General features: G+C 44.3%; 1 protein-coding gene across 2 annotated transcripts in view; it reads right to left on the bottom strand.

The window, feature by feature from the left end:
- Positions 1-17,255, bottom strand: part of LOC147747160 (sodium/glucose cotransporter 4-like) — a 752,240-nt gene that overhangs the window by 259,392 nt on the left and 475,593 nt on the right. For both annotated transcript variants that reach the window (XR_015307504.1, XM_086952402.1), the window contains exon 7: positions 15,632-15,837. Coding sequence is in view for 1 of the 2 variants with exons in the window: in XM_086952402.1 (XP_086808528.1) it covers positions 15,632-15,837 (206 nt within the window). In the remaining variant the exon portion in view is untranslated. The remainder of the gene's footprint in view (positions 1-15,631; positions 15,838-17,255) is intronic.

Raw genomic sequence — 17,255 nt, 5'->3', positions numbered from 1 at the left:
TTCAGTGGATACCAAACTTTTCCCTAGTGACAAAGCCTCTACAGATTTTAACACACAAGGACGCGTCTGATCCGCTACCATAGACAACAAAAGCATAAATTCCTTTCTTGAGCTCATAGAAAGTCTTTGCCACACCTAGGAATGCCACATTACAGTAAGTAGTTCCTTCTGTAATGCAGTAAAGCAACAGTGTGCTCGCTCCCAATGTCTACACAAGACATTGTGAATTCTGAAGACCAGGGGCCTACTTTTCAGCCACACTGGACCCAATTGACACAGGGTTGATGGATTGCCTAAAGACAGTGACAATGGTAGTTGGGAGCATACAGCAGAGTGAGGGCATCATTAGGGGCTATCCTTTTATATTGATGGTTCTCCACTCAGTGGAGATGCTCCTAAGATGCAACATTTGAATAACAGCTGCCTTACTAAGTATGAGCAGGTTACATTATGTTGAAAAAGTGTTCTTGCTTAAACCCTGCTACATTGTTGACATTGTCTGAAACTGAAAAGGGGGGGCGAAGTTGAACATGACTGTCTTGATGTGACTGAGATGTGCATCATGATGAGACCTGATATCAAATACCTGATTTCCAATCCCAGTATGTACCGTTTTATGATGGTTCATGCTTGAGGGATGATGGGGAAGGTTGAGATCTGCTTATGCCATCTGCACTATAGAAGGTGTAGTGGAAGCCTACTTTTTATCTTTGTTTATCAGTTTTCATCATCCCATAAATAAACACATATAGACACCAAAGTGCCATTGGGAACGTAAAGTGCAACAACAGAATACAAATTGCAAGAGAGCAATGACGTTGAACATAAGTGCAACAGTGATGACAGTTCAGAGACCCAGGCAGGAAGTACATGCTAAAAAGAAAAATAGTACAGCAAGGCAAACACCATAAGCATAACCAGCTGGGACAGTTGCATGGGGATCAAGTGCAGAGCAACCCAGAGCCCAGCACTTCTATGTATCTGTCTCTGGCACATCTAATGTTAACAGATAGTCTCTTAGTGGTTGCCCTATGTCCTTAGGTCTAGAAGGAGGGGTTGGAGAGTAGCGTACAATTCACTAGTGTTGTTGCAGCATATTAGACTCTGCAGCCACAAATGAAAGGTCTTCAAATGCATCTCTCCAGTAAGGTGCCTCACTCCTACAGGTCCATGTTAAGTGAGAAAAGTCAATTTTGGAAAAGGTGATGGACAGAGTTTCTGAATGATGCAGAATACTCCTACCCAGTCAAGAGATCAGGGCTTGATCCATCACCGTTTTTTAGCTCACTGCACCATCCCAGCTCAGAACCTGGCTACATGCAAATTAGTCTGTTCCCGTCCCAGTGCATGATGGGAACAGGGCAGACCAAACTACCAAGCCAATTCTTCACCAGAAAGGAGACAAGCTACCGGGGACCGGTTTCTGGCATTTCAGCCGTCATCGGCCCGGCTTGCTTGAATCCTGATGGTGCAATGAGCTAGGGACTCACGTCTGAGTATACCCTCCCACACATAGGGGGTCATTACGATGGAGGATTTTCCGCATCCTCCGGGCCGGCGGAAGCCACCGCCGGCCCGGAGGATGCGGAAAATCCTCTGCGGACCCACCAGGACCCACCGCCACATTAGGATGGCTGGTGGGTCATGGTTTAGGTCCGCAGCTTTTCTGCCGCGGCTGGCTTACAACCGCGGCGGAAAAGCACTAAAATGGTGACGGTGTCTATCAGACACCGTCAGCCAGATTAGGATTTGCTTGGGAACATGCTTTTCCGCGGCGGCTTTTCCGCCGTGGAAAAGCATGTGTAACTGCACTGCGAGGGCCCGTTGCGGGCCCCCTAGGTGTAGTGGGGGGTGCACATGGGGGGTACCGTAGGTACCCTATGCATTTGCGTGCACAATGCAGCAGGCACCGCGCGGTGCCTGCCACTTTGTGCACGCAAATGCTGTGCATGCTTTTTTAACATTGCTGCGGGTGCAGCTTGAAGCTCCACCCGCAGCAATGTTAAAAATAGAGGATGTGACCGCCACCCTGGCGGTCACATCCTAATCTGCACAGAGGGAACGCCGCAGCCCATGCGGACGTTCCCTCATGCTCTGGGGTCGCGGACGGACTCAAGTCCGTCCGCGATCGTAATGACCCCCTTAGTGTGGATAAAATCAATTTTGGAAAAGGTGATGGACAGAGTTTCTGAATGATGCAGAATACTCCTACCCAGTCAAGAGATCAGGGCTTGATCCATCACCGTTTGGAGTGAGAAAAGTAAGCCTTACATTTTGGGCAGGTTGAGGGGTGGAAGGGATCAATACATGCCAATGTAGAAGTTGTGGTAAGCCCGGCATAGCAACTTATACTGAATGAGCTTATGTCAGTGGTTAAGGGATACCAAGCGTGTTTCTGCACAACAGGCATACCATACTTTGTTAGGCAGGGGTTGCCTTAGATCTTTTTCCCAGGTATCTCTAAGCTGTGAATCATGTACTGGCAATAGGTTCAGGCAATTTGGAAGTGAGTCTAGCACTTATGGTGGCGGTGATGACAAACGTAAGCAGCATGAACTCCTCCGGGGTTAATGGGTAGGATGTAATCAGGGCATGTAGGGCACTCTGTAAGCACCTAAGTATGAAATGTTCAACATAGGGTGCACTGGAAAACTGCTTGGCTTCCATACAGGAGAATACATACCCATCTGGGAACAGAGCTCCATATGTGTGCAAAGGCAGCTAATGGGCGCTGGACCAGACATTCCTGGGTAATGGAAAGCCATGGCTATTTGTCAGGGGTGCTGAACGAGTGCTAAGTTTGTCTGTGTTGGGAAGTCGAGCATGTCTACAGCGCACCCAACTTCTGTTGAAGAGAGTTTCTATGTCATTGAAGTTTGACGGTTTGCCCACTGGATGGAGTGTGCACATGGTCGCCGGGGCTGTAATTTTTTTTCAGGGATTCCATAAGGGAGGTGCGCATCAGAGTGAAACCAGTAGTGATCAAACTAGCACTGTGCTGCTGTGTAATACATGTGGAAACGTGGGACACCAAATCCTACTTGTTTGTATGAGGACATCTCAGCGAATTTTGGGTTGTTTACCTGTCCATATAAGACACAGAAATAGGCTATGTAGGGTCCTAAAAAGGAGTTTGGATCTGGTATGGGCACATTAAAAAATAAATAAAGAAACTGAGGCAGCACCACCATTTTAATGATGCCAATATGGCCACCCATAGAAAGGGGAAGCTGAATCCAATGATCCACCTGTGATTTTAGTGTTTCCACTGCTGGGCATAGTTCAAACTTAAGACTTGGTCTTTGCCAAGGTGTACGTTTATGTCAAGGTATCAAACATATTCATTGAACATTGTCAGGGAAAATCCTCTGTGGATATGTCATTCCTGTAGATGGCACACAAAAGGATCCATTGCTATAATGAAGAGCAACGGGGACAGCGGGAATGCCTGTCTTGTCTCCCTGTTGACAGCAAATGAAGGAGATAGGATACCATTGGCTCTGATTTTAGGGGTCGATTAGGATTATAAAAGCACGATCAGTGAAGTGAAGCCTCACTGGAGCTCGAATTTATGGAGCGTGGTGTGTAGAAAGGACCATTTTAAGGAGTTGAATGCTTCCTCTCCATACAAGAGGGCTACTCCAGCGGGTGTAGTTGGGGAAACCCGAATAGGTACTGCAAAAACTGTGTCACAATTTAAGGAAATAGAGCAGTGTAGGACAAATCCCGATTGGGCTGGGGAGATGATTTAGTCCATCAATAGGGAAAGATATTTGGCAAATAATTTTGATAGTATCTTATTATCAAAATTAAGCAGGGACAGAGGTCTATAAGAGCTACATAGATGGGGGTCTTTCCAAAGTTTAACCCCTTCCCTGCTCATGACAAGCTCAGCTCGTCATGCAGTACACTGGTCGTGTGCTTATGACGAGCTGAGCTCGTCATGAACAATGGAAATCTGGAGAGTTCAGCACCTTGCTGGAATAGCTGTAGCAGTCAAGGTGTTAAGTAGGAGTGTGATGACTACTTCCCATAATGTGGGCAGGAGTGTACCTACCTCAAGTGCCTCCAAAAACATTGGAAGGAGGGGCAGCACCAGTATTTTATCATAGGTCTTGTTGAATTCCCCAGTTAAGCCATCAAGGCCAGGAGCCTTAGCGCCATCAAAGTAATCAATGGCAAGGACTATTTCTTTGGGTGTGAAAGGCTCACTATAAATTGCTGTTGGGCCATAGTCAACCATTACATAGATCGTTCAGCGAGCTATTGCGCCTACTCGGGGTTCTCCATCATGGTGGGTGAATTAGAGATGGGTGTAGTAGCTGAGTAGTTAAGCCTTACTGAGACATTTAGTCTGTATGTCCACTGTAGCAGTAGTATTGGTATCATTAAAACATCTCAGTTCTGAGATGTGTGAGGGGGCCCTGCGAGGTCGCAGTAACCTAGCCAATGTGCGCCGGTGCCTCTCGCCCTCCCCATATCGGCGAGCCCATGCATATTTTCTCAGATAATTTGCCTCACACCACTCTAGCTCATGGAATAGGTCCATTAGGGTGGAACATTTATGCAGTTGAAAGTTAGTGGTTTGCTTCTAAATTCTTTATCTAGGTCCATCAGTTGAGCTTCAACATGGGACTGGGACGCAAGTCTCGCAATACACCAGAGTGCTTAGCTATGCCGACACCCCTGATGTATGCCTTAAAGGCCACCCACAGGTGATTCAAGTGGAAATGCTCAGTATGAAAAGGGTCATCATGCAATGCCAAGGTGGGGAAGCACCACTGTCGCTCAAGTCCTACCTTGATGGTGCGAGTTTCATCAAAGCAGGGGAGTGATTCATGAGGGTATGAGGAAGATGCATGAAAGAGGTAAGCCATGGGGCATCAGAAACAGGGAACAGCCAATAATACATGCATGTCCACATGTTGTGTGGTGCGGCCTGATACATGTATGCCGGTTGCCATTATGTTTCAAGCACCCAGAATCAGTAAGTGTGTAGTTGTCACAAATATCCCGGAGCACATACAGAGAGTGGGGTTAACCAGTAGGCGCTGAAGTAGTGGTATCTACTGCACGGTCGAGTAGCATATTAAAATTGCTGACCAACATGATATGATTGACATCAAAGCGATCCATATGGGATTGTAGGGACTGTAAGAATTCTGGGTTATCAGTATTTCTTACATAGACATTGGCAAGCAGAATGCGCTGTCCAGCCATTGTCCCTGCGAAGAGAACGTATCTGCCCTCCTCGTCTGCATAGTTATCATAGGGTTTGAATGGGAGGTTTTTATGAATTCATGTGCAGACCCCTCTGGAAAATGTACTATATTTCAAAAAGTATCTTTGTGGTCCCCATGTGGCTGCAAAAGTATGTGCAGAACCCGGAGGTAAGTACGTCTCTTGTAAAATTCCCATCTGAGCTCCACGCCTGTTCAAATAGTGCAGAACTTGTTGGCACTTATGGGGGTTATTAAGACCATGGATGCTCCAGGATAGGAAGATAATATCAGAAACAGAATTTCTACTGTAGCTCGTGTGTGTCATCTATACATATATGTTATTAGTAAAGAGAGTAGGCATGATGTGATCTAACTGCAATAAAAAAGGCTAAACGAACATGAATACCCAACCCAACTAAAACCCTTCTCCCTCCACCCCACCCACACCTGGCAAGAACATGCCTGATGAACCTATACACTGCAACAAAACCATAAAAGAACTCCGAAGGAAATCATTGTGGTGTCAACCTCATGGATGTGGCAACACCAAGACAGAAACCCCTAAGCCCAAGAATTGTAAGTAAGAGGATGGGCTCATTAGGAAGATATGAGGCAGGAGAGTCAGACATTATGACCAGTTAAGTTACAAGGATACGATGATAGACTTCACTGAAAGGAACATGCTGTATGTAGCGGCTATTTAACAAGGATGTATTCCAGTCCAGAGGAAATAAGTCCATACTGGCAGGAACCTGGTAGTCAGGTGGGGAGTGCTCTGGTATATTTTGTTTAGAGCAATTCTGTTCTTTGTTGTGTTGTTTATGGAATGCCAAGGCCTGGGTGTCAAGGATGCAAGCCTTACACTTCATATCCACTTGCTGTCTGTTAGGATATAGTATTCTGTAGCGGGCCCATTTTGCAGACTGCAGCCTTCACATCTGAAAACCTGCATTTAGCTTCCTGGACTGCAATGGTGAAGTTAGGGAAAAGGGAGACCACTACCCCCTGATACTGAAAAGGGCCCAGTTCTTGTGCCAGCCCCAATGCTTTATCACGATCCCTACAATTAAGGATCCATGAGAACATCAGGCCAGCAAGGGTGCCCGGCTTGGCTCAGGGTCCCAGGGAGTGGTGCGCACGTTCCACTAGAGAGGTGGTTGTGAAGTTCTCCTGCCCCAAAAACTCAGAGAGCAGTTATTCAACAAAGAGGTCCATGCGACCAGTATCCCTGGTCTCCGCAATATCTATGATACGTATATTATTGCTTTGCCCCTGGACCTATAGGTCTTCATTTTTAAGTGCGATTGTAAATGTATGTGTCTTGTAAAGCGCACTGCTGCCCTGAGGCGTCGTGGCGCTGTAGACCGCTGGGGAACCCATCCTGGCTATCCCTGTGAGATGGTCCCTACTGGGTATCTCCAAGGTGAAACCAGGCATCCCCGGCAAATGTTGGGGCCGTTGTAGATTTGAGGCAAGCTAATGACCATAGTTGCCGAGTGTGATCCCTGGTTAGAGTAGGCACCGAGGCGAGAATTATCGAGTCCGCTGACCCTGGTCCACAACCCTGCCGCGTCGGGAATTGAACCCTGGTCCCGGGCCGTTCTCTGCTTCCGGGTCTGCTGCCTCTAATCAGTGAGCCACACCACTTCAAGTCTAGATTCCAATTTCTCTAAGAGTTTTTCTTTGTTAGTTGTGCCATCTTCCAGTTTGTTCTTCCACCGCCCTCTAGCCATATTTGCTGCTGGTCGAGTCCCTTCTCATACATTCCAGGCGGGTTGTGAGGGTGTCAAATAGAGAATCAATTGCCCGAATGCCAGCCCAAAGTTCTGCCATGATGGCATCCACTCCCTTCAACTGTTTGGGCTTGGGTTTGCCTGCTGTGCCACCCTCCATAGTTGGTGGAACGTCAGGGGTATCAAAATGTTTATTCTTTTCTAATTGCAGTTTGCGCTGCTACAAGTCGTCATGTTCCATTGCAGAGGTCAAGGCAGAAAGGGTACGCTTATATAAGGTTAAAATGGGTAGATATCGTCCAGTTATGAAACTGACCCCTAATATCTGGAGGCCAGAGCCCGCACTATAGAGGGATTTCATGTAGAGAAGGTCAGAGAGAGCGAGGCTCACCAGCATGCATCAAAGGTCGGAGGAGTGTGAACAAGAAACGGGCTGGAGAGGACGCTGTGATTCATGGCGGAGGCCCCCCAATACCACAGTGGGGAGAGAGCAGGTGCCACTCCACTAGGTGAGTATGCAGGTCATTGAGCCCAGAGCTTGAACTTAAGTGGTAGACCAGTGGTTCCAGGAGGGAGACCCTTGTATGGCCTAGCTGCAAATTAAGGAGTAGGTTAGTATTGCAGGTATTGCTAGCGAGGCATTCTGGGTGGTATCTGCATGTTTCACATCCGCTATGCAGGGCTCTGCCACATTATTCCATTTTACCAGTTAGTAGATGTGCTCTTACTCTAGTCTCCGATCACTGCCTGAATATGGATCCTGAGCGGTATTCCTTCAGCACACATTCCACGCGGTCCCGCAGCCTCATAGCGATGTGTGCAGGAGCCTCCCACTGTGCTCTCTCCTGCTTGGATGAACCACCATGCGCGGAGTGCTTCTGGAAAGGGTTTTAGGGTAGCAGGAGAGTGGCGCTCATACAGGTAACCTTTTCCTATATGGATGTGTGGGGAATAGGAGTATGTGGTGCAGCCAGATCAGAGGTAAACCCAAAACCTCTGAAACAGGAGAAAGAGCTGGAAAACTCTTAATACAGTATACATAAACACAGCACTGGGCACACATGTATGATCATAAGTTGATACATTTGTAGATAATGAAGTCGTCAATACTGGTGGTTTTCTTTATAGATAGTTTTTATGAGAATGTTCATGTGAAAAATTACAACAACGCCAGCTGACACGTGTTTCGTCAACAGGTCAGTGCCAGTGACTCTTCAGGGCTTGAAGCGCTTGTATGGATACTTTAAAGACCGGTGATAATTCTGAACCGGTACGTGGGTTCTCATACGCCGGTATGGCTGTAGGTAATAAGAAGGTAAAGTAAGGGTGATATATCCATGGGCGGGTTCGTCCGTAGTAGAATGGAGCCTAGAGTAACAGAATCCATGAAGTTGCTCGTCTCTCGTTGGAGTTTCTTTGGAGAGCCAGGAGTGGGATGTAGGCCTGGAAAGACAGTGGGTCCTGTGTGTCACACTGACAGCACCGTTTGGTTCTGTTGGCCCAACACCTCAGGCTCGCCCAAGGCCCTTTTCAGCCTGCAAGGTGGGTGGACGATGCAGTTGCTTCGTTTCCGCGAGCTAGTGAAAGCCTCCCAACCTGCAGATAAAAGACACCATACCACCACTTAAACCCCCCCAGTTCACTGAATCATTTGTGTGGAAGTGCGGGCACTTAGGTCTGCATTCATCAACCCATCAAAAAGCTTATAAGGACTTGATCCACTGGAGTTTCAGCGCCACCTGGTTATATTGCTTACCGGCGTGGCCAGGAGCAGATCATTTACACTGATAGTCAGTATGGCTTTGGTGAAATTCATGATTTTGGAATGTTCAGCCGCCCTCTTTTTCTCAACTACTTTCAAAGATGTCTCATAGACTAAGGTTGAGAAAGAATACTGTTCTCTGCCCTTTGTTCAGGCTGGAACATTTGTTAACCTAATTACCAGGGGCCTCATTTAAGAGGCCTTGCGTCAGTTTTGCGCTGCTGATGCGTCACTTTTTGTGACGCATCGGCGTCGTAAAAGATGCACCTTGTTGCGCCATATTTAAAAAGTGACGCATCTAGGTAGATGCGTCACTTTTTAAACCTCTACGCCACATTATACCTGCGTCAGGTATAATGTATGCAGAGGGGGTGCTCCCCCGCAAAAAACCTCGTAATAGTGACGCAGTGACATCTATGAGATTTTACTGCGTCACTTTTGGGACGCTGTTGCGTCAAAATCTTGCGCCTGCCTCACAGCAGGCGTAAGACTGACGCAAGCCCTTTCACATGGGGCTTTCTCCATGTGAAAGGAGGCATTGCTGGAGTTGCGTCAGTTTTGTGACACACTCCAGCAATGCGTCACTTTTGCGCTTACAGATACGTCAGAAATACTGACGTATCTGTAACTCCTTGCGACATGATGCGTCATACATTAAATATGACGCATCATTGGTGTCGCAAGGAGTGCGCAGTGAAAAGTGACGCATCGCTGTTTTCACGCAGCGATGCGTCACTTTTCATAAATAAGGACCCAGGAGTGTGCCAACACAGCCTGTGAAACTCACAGCCTCACTCTTTCTTCGAGCAAGTAGAATTTAATATCTAGAATGTGAGTAGTTTAAAAGGTGTGTGATCTAATAGCAGTAGGGGCAGCCATTATCTTCCCAGGCAGGCCATCCAAAAGTAAATCTCTGAAGCCAATGGGCTATGAAAATTAAATTCTCTGTAGAACTATATGGTAACCCTCATTTTGGGTAAAACTAACCCTAAATATGTGTCTTCAACCCATTCAAACATAAATGCAGAACCAAATCCCGTTTCTGCCTTATGTGCCCATCAAACAAAATATTCAACCCAGTCAGACCCTGTTCAGGGGTCCATAGGGCGAAATGGGCCATCTGGCACTAGTTTTGGTGGCTAAGGTTATGTACCACTCGTGTTCTGGGGTCTGTACTACAATGGTTCGGCAAACTAGGCTAATAATACCCTTTCTTCACTTGATTCACAGGGCAATAAGGGTGAGGAGTCAAGGACTTATCAGGGATTTAGGGCTTCATTTATGAGAAAGTAACATAGCGTGGTGCCGCAAGCCATTTGGCTGCGCTGTGCTGCATTACTTTCAAGCACAGGGGTGCGTCATATTAAAACAATATGACTGATACCTGTACTCTCCGCTGCACTAGTGCACTATTGACTGCCATGCGCCAAAGCAGGCACCCTGCACCATGGTGCAAGGGTGTCTGCATTTGGGGATGATTGTTTGTGTACAGGAGGTTCCTGTACAAAAACAATCCTAAGCGGTATTTTCCTCTTTCTATGCGTGCTGCAGAATGCAGCATGCATGGAAAGAGGAAAACTAGGAGGAATAAAAGTATTTCTCATCATTGCGCCTCCTTACGCCTCCCCTGGGGAGGTGTAGGATTCTGACGCATTCCCAGGTTTTCATAAATGTGTAAATCTGGGAATGTGGCAGAATCCATGGGTTTTAAGTGGGAACACTCACAGCAACACCCTTAGAACGCCCCTTTCACGCAAAGTGCTACGAGCAAAGGGGACGTTTTTTCAAGGACATGAAAAGCCATGCAGTTGGCTTTACGTGTCCTTGTAAATATGGAGCACCAAATTGTGCCACCAGTGCAGCGGCGCAAAGGGCTTGTAAATATGCCCCTTAGTGTGGAGGGAACAGTTCAGAACTCAGTAGTCAACCAATGAACACAATAACATATTCTCCAATCCAGTGTTTATTTCTTTATTTCTTTATTTTATAAAGGAATTTAATCTTACAGCAAAATGAAATACTACACAGCTCAACAGGTTTCGCCATTATGAGTGAGGTGCTAAACCTCTCTACTACCCTCTGTCCTCTTTCAGAGTTTCCTGATATCTATAGCCCATGGTCTGTAGCATGCATATAATTAAAGTTAAAGTTTCAAAAATCTTAAATTCCCACTGCTGAGATTTTCTGCACTTTCAGTTTCTTTTTACACAAACAATAGGTCCCACTTTTACCTACTCACAGTCAGGGCAGTTTGGATGGTGTTGGCTGGCATGTTCAGTGTTACCGCTCCTGCAGTAGACTCTTGTAGTGGCAGGGCCATGTCAGCGACCTCACTTGGAACTCGACCTTTATGTGCAATTAGCATGGCCGGTTCTTTCTGTGGCACTTGTCATGAACAGTAGTGGTCCCTAAGGCCAAGTGCCTGGATTCAGCAGGGCAGCATTTTGACCTGTGGCAAGGAGGTATGGTTTTTCAGCAGTTGTGGCCTTTGGGCTGATTAAGGTTTCAGCATCAATGATGATGAGGAATCTCCATCTTTGATGTTGGAAGTAACACACCAGTCTCTCAGGCAAATGGTAGGATGATGTGTGGCACAACTAGGCTTTGGAACTTCAAAGTTTTGAAGCAGTTCACAGTGGAAACTTCTAGAAGAGGCAGGGAGACTCCTTTGATAGCTGTGTCAGTCCTCGCAAGCTTCTATTTTTTGATAGTCCACTGGTTATTCCTCATCTCAGGAACACAATGGGCTTCTACTTGTGGTCAGTTTATCCTTATGCAGGTCTAGACACTCTTCTTACCTATTTCAGCAGGCAAGCTTGACTCCGGGTCTAGTAGATATTCACTTGAACTAGTAGCTTCCTAAATGGAACCATAAGTTTGCAGTTTGTGGAATTCCTCCGGCTTACAGATTGACAGCTCAGCGGAAGGCTTGTCATTGCCTTTCAGTTTCATTTCCATTAATACCACAAATGTATGGTTCAGTTTAGACAACTACTAGTCCAAGTGAAAATCTACTACAGCTCCAGTGTGTACCTTGGACATTTATTTGGGCCATAGGTATCAAACAAGTTTGCATTGCAAACGGTGCGAATTGCTAAATTTGACTGTTTTCTAATGTAAAATAGCCTTTCCTATTGTTTGAAAGGCATTTGCAGCGAAAAATAAGGGAATCACAAGATTTGCAAATCCCTAAAATTAGGGAATCACAATTAGGTAGTCACAAAGTCAATATATGAACCTTTCGCAAATTGGGAATAGTCACAAAATCGGGATTATGAAAGTACAATTGGCCACCAACTCAAATCAGATGTTAACAAGGTACAACCTACCTATTTAAACAGGCATCAGCATTTTACAAAAAGGCTTCACTCTACCTCATGGCAAGGAGGCAATGAGAGGTGAAGGGGCCCCCTGCAAGTTACACGGAGGGCCCCACCTCTGGATTTAATCCTGAGCTTGTATGTCCCTGCAGCTCGGGGGCCTCCCCCTGCACCGCGGGGGCTGTTGGGGTCGGTGTTAGGCCCCTGAAAGGAGGATAAGGATCCTGACAGGTTTGCATAGAATGAGGAGGAGACAAGAGCACATTTTCAGAATGCGCATAAACCTTGTTCGACCAAACTGAGAAGGAAATCCATGAGAAGTATAGGCTGAATTCTGCAGTGATATCAGACTTGATAGCTGAACTGTACCCACAACTGTAGCTTTACACTCACATGACCAATGCTATTTAAACTCATGTGCAGGTGTTATGTTCCCTGCACCTGTTAGCCTCAGGAAGCTACTAAGGGGTCATAGCTGCAGCCGGAGGGTTGTCCCTAAGTGCACTGCCATGCTTTTTAATGCATTTCTGGATGAAATGTTCATGAAAATTAGTCATTACATCAGATTCCCTAACACACCACAGGACTTGCAGCTCACTAAACTGAAATGTTACCAGACAACACAATTTCCATGCATCATTGGCTGAATTGATGGGTTTCAATATGTTCACCCACTCTAAATGAGTATATCTTCACAAATAGGAAATTTAGCCATTCGTTAAACATACAAGTGACATGCAATGCTCAAGTTTTATAACTTCTTTATATTGTGGCCAGATGCCCTGGTAGTACAAATGATTTCTTTATTTTTCACCATAGTTGAATCTTAATAGTTGACTAATTGGTGGTGAATTTGGGGAAGGATATTCACTAGGTAAATCTCATTTATACTGTGTACCACATAATACAGATGCAGTAACTCATGACAGTGAATCATTATTTGCTGTTATGATCCTCACCTCTTATTTGGATCCATACCCTACAATCAGCAATAAAAGCACACTTAATGTGATAAAGAGGACCTTTTGGGTTGCTTAAGACGGTTGTATGATGATCCATTGCTAAAAAAAATTTCACACGCGTTTACAGCGCTGCAGTTACATCGCAACGATGATCACAGCGGCAATGTTTTCATTGCACGTTGTTGCAACGCTAATGCGGCCTTCTAATTGGATAGCCAATCACATCGGAGACTTTACATCGCGCGACATGACAACGCGATTTGTGTGCCCTACCACACGTTTAAACGTGTGCACCTGCTTTATTTCGATCTGTAAGTGCTTCGTATTGATATTTAACTTTTTGTGGCAGGAGTATCGCCACCGAAAGTTAAATTCCAACACGAAGCACTTACAGATCGAAATAAAGCAGGAGCACGCATTGAAGGGCACAAATAAACCTCATAGTTAGCAGCTACATCTTTTCAACCAATGTTTAATCTGGATCGGACCTTGAATACTTCTCGCCTACTCCAACCATTCAATCACAAATAGCATTCAGACTCTGACCCCTCCCCTGCCTTTACAATCATAAACGTGGTTCCAAGCCACTCTATGTGTGAAACAAATCTGCTATAGTGCAGACGCTTCACACAGGCAGATTCGCAGGCCATTTTTCTAGTCAAGTAAAATTAAAATCTGCTGACAGGTGTGCACTTCAAGTCGAACAGCACACAACAACAAACGCCTCGTTTGCACAAATACTAAAATAGACATGGCATGTGCAACACATGACTTGGGTACAATATGCAGCAGAAGATGAAGGGAAGCGTCAAGCTTTGATGAATCAAACCCACAATGCAGCTTAAAGCCAGGAGAAAACGCACGACTGTGAAAGAGCAAAGCAACGAAGACACAGTCTGCAGGAAGTTACAGGCTAACTTAAACAAGCGCGTTCCTCGCGCTAAAAGGAGGTAGCAGGGTGGGGGTGAGAGGAGGGGGCGAATGCATTTCACTTGCGGGAGTGAGCAGTGCCAGAAGCGATAATTGCTTCCATATGGCGCTGTGCGCTCCTGCAAGTGAATCGCCACACATGCACACCTTCCCATTGAAGGCAATGGAACGCGTGCACGTTTTAGACTGAAAAGCCATAGCGATAGCAAAAGGTCTTTTTACCTAACAGCGCATGTGCGCTGCGTAGACGAGACCTAAAAACCAAAAGGAACTTGCCTGTCCAAAGGTCAGGGATCACATTCATAAGAGACATATGTATATCAACAATTTTAGGGTCCCTAGAGAGTCAAGCATTTTTTATTAGATTCTCAACAAATTCTAGCATCTATAGCTTTTCAATGCTATTGCCATCAATGGAAATATTCAAAACATGTTATAAATTACAGCCATCAAGGGGATTGAAAGTGTTCTTGCGATAGTGCCATTGAAATATTATTACCAATTTCTGTACTGATGGTAGAACCAGTTCCAAAATTGTTTTATGTCCTGAACTTTAGGCAAACACATACATTAATGGCCAACTGTGTTGCTCATATTGCCTTTTTGCAACAGCAGACCTATACTCTTTCCTAGAGTTATCTACTAGGAGCACATCTTGATGGCTAGTGATGCCGTTAGAGTTTGATGTAAATATTTTCACCAAGCCCAGCTTCTATTTCTTGGACCTTTAGCAAAGTTTGTACATAGTTTATTCTTGAGGAGCATAACGTAGGGTATAGGCCACTTGATTTCCCTCTGTATCTTGTCCACCTGAAATAAACCTAGCAGACTTATTTGGTGCTGATGGGCCTGAAGCTCAGGTGGGGATGCCACGGAGGAAAGTTTGGTAGGCACACATGTCTTCTTAAACTATAGGTTTTGCCTTGTGCAGTTCTTCCCTTATCTAAGAAATCTGGCACAGATCAATAATTTCAACTTCAGCTTGGAGAAAGGCGAGAGTCTGTAAGTTATGCCTCAACAAATTATTTCAATTTAAAGGTCGTCTTCGGCCTGAAATGTAGTATATTATGTAATGTACTCACCAATACTGTGCTCCCAAAAATAATATCTTTGTTGGATTTGCTGGAATTTACAAAGATTTTTGATGACATCATTTGCACTGTCTTGACGACAGTTATTCATGAACCCGTGAAATTCCATGAAACAGATTGAATTATTCAGAGCGTAGTTGTTGTTTTGCCATGGCTCCAACTTTAAAATGCTTGTATTAACTTCCAATTATTTAGTGATAGGATGGATACCAATGAGCATTATTATTATTACCACATAAAATCCATCAAATGCCAAGTACGTTTTTGTGGTTTGTCATTTGTCCCCGAGCACATACTTAAATTAGAGAGCTTATGACCCTTTTGGTTGTATGCTTATTGTTATAGAATACACTTCCTGATTGCTTAGGTGTTTTTCAAAACTTAAGAGAACCTGGGAAATTATAAAGATGGTCATAAAAGTGGGTAAAGAGGATGAAATACTCATAAGCCACATTATTAGGGCCTCATTTTATCAATCCAGCTCTGTCAATGAAAAAAAAAAATTGAAAATTAAATAAGGAATGAAGTATTACTGCAGTTCCTTAAATAAGTGCATGACTGAATTGAAGATATTAAACGTGTACACAAATTGTAAAAGAAGGCGCCTTTACCTGGTCTGCACACCAAACCCAAGTCGAAAGCACCGTGAGGCCAAATATCATTCCTGGCCAAGGAAGGTCACTTGTGACAGGATCCCTGAACACGTGAAATGAATCAGCACGTGGAAGGTGGCAGGTGGTGTTAGGTATTGTCTCATTTGGAATTGCTTTCATGTACTTTTCCTCAAGTCCAGGATACCAACCGATTTTATCCAAAGCTGTAAAACAAAATTGTTCATCTTTTACTGTAAGTATATGCAGATCTTTAACTTAATGCTGAAGGAAAATTAAAAACAGGTTTGGTGTATAATCTTTAAACCCAAGAGTTTATTTGTGTGGAAAAGGAGTAATTAAAGTAAAGCATGATCACCTTTTCCCCATACATCACAAATAGATTTTCTTGAAAAAATTGCTACAGATTTCTACAATACTAATTCATAAATATGAAGATAATAGAACATATACTCAGAATGGTGTAAGAAATAGAGTTACTGATTGAGGACCCTATTAAGGCATCAACCACAATCCTCGTCAGGGTGAAGTCACAAACAAGCCCCAAATTAACCTGTGCTGAACTCTTGGGTAGCTTGGCACAGAGCATTCAGGCTTAACTCAGTGAGGCTATGTGTAAAGTATTTGTGCAATGCTTCAAACAGTAACACAATTAAGGAATCCCTTCCCATTCATTTCTATGGGCCAAGAGGCCCCTCGAAATTAATAGGAATTGCATTCGCAATTTGGTAGTAGGCAGTAGGTACTCGCAAATTGCTCATGCAATTTCAAGGGTGCAAAAGTTCCAAAAGGATACCCTGTTGCACCCCTATGGGCATGTATGTGTTTTTTTTTAGGAAATCGCAAATAACCACCAACTTGATTCTCTAAATGCATGCGCAAAATATTGGGTTTTTCTTTCCTACTTTGCACACAGCTATATTTCGATAGCAAAAGCTGAAATTCTGCACATTACAGCGTTTGTGATCGCAATTTAGCTTGATACATCTGGCCTAATGCCTTTCTTTTAGGTTTTAAAAACCAACACATAAATAAAAGGCATTGTCATTTAGAATGCCGATAGCTCAAACTCTGTAAACGCGAGACTTATTGCATTCCAAATGAGTGTTTTATATTGCATTCACAGATGTCATGCTGAGACCTAAAAATGATGGCCATATACTTCCAATAAAAATGATTTATTACAATAATCTCAATAAAAAGAATTAACCATGGCAAATAATTGTAATATACAGCACAGGAGCTTCCTAGCGGACAGGTGTATTTAGAGCGTGCATTGAAACCATAATTTAGCTTAAAAGCACAAAACAGGAAAAGAGGATTCTTAATGATGCATGGAAAAAGAACTATTGGCTTTGAACCTTTCTGAAAATATATGTTTTAACACATAAGGAAAAAAAAACGATAAAAAATGGAGGCAGAGATTTAAGTGTGCCAGTTGCTTCTGTGGGAAAAAAACGTAACAGCAGCAATACCACCCTTCACTGCCTTTAATGTAACTTCAAAGAGACTGATTATAGATCTTTCACAGTCTCGTCATTTTCAATATTTTGCACAACAAAGCCATAGTTGTTGCTTTTTATTTATCTTATGCTACTAACAGCCATTGACATAGGCAATAGTC

This window comes from Lissotriton vulgaris, chromosome 1_1 (assembly GCF_964263255.1).
Source record: "Lissotriton vulgaris chromosome 1_1, aLisVul1.2, whole genome shotgun sequence".
Classification (NCBI taxonomy): Eukaryota; Metazoa; Chordata; class Amphibia; order Caudata; family Salamandridae; genus Lissotriton; species Lissotriton vulgaris.
This window is presented reverse-complemented; position numbering and strand designations above follow the sequence as displayed.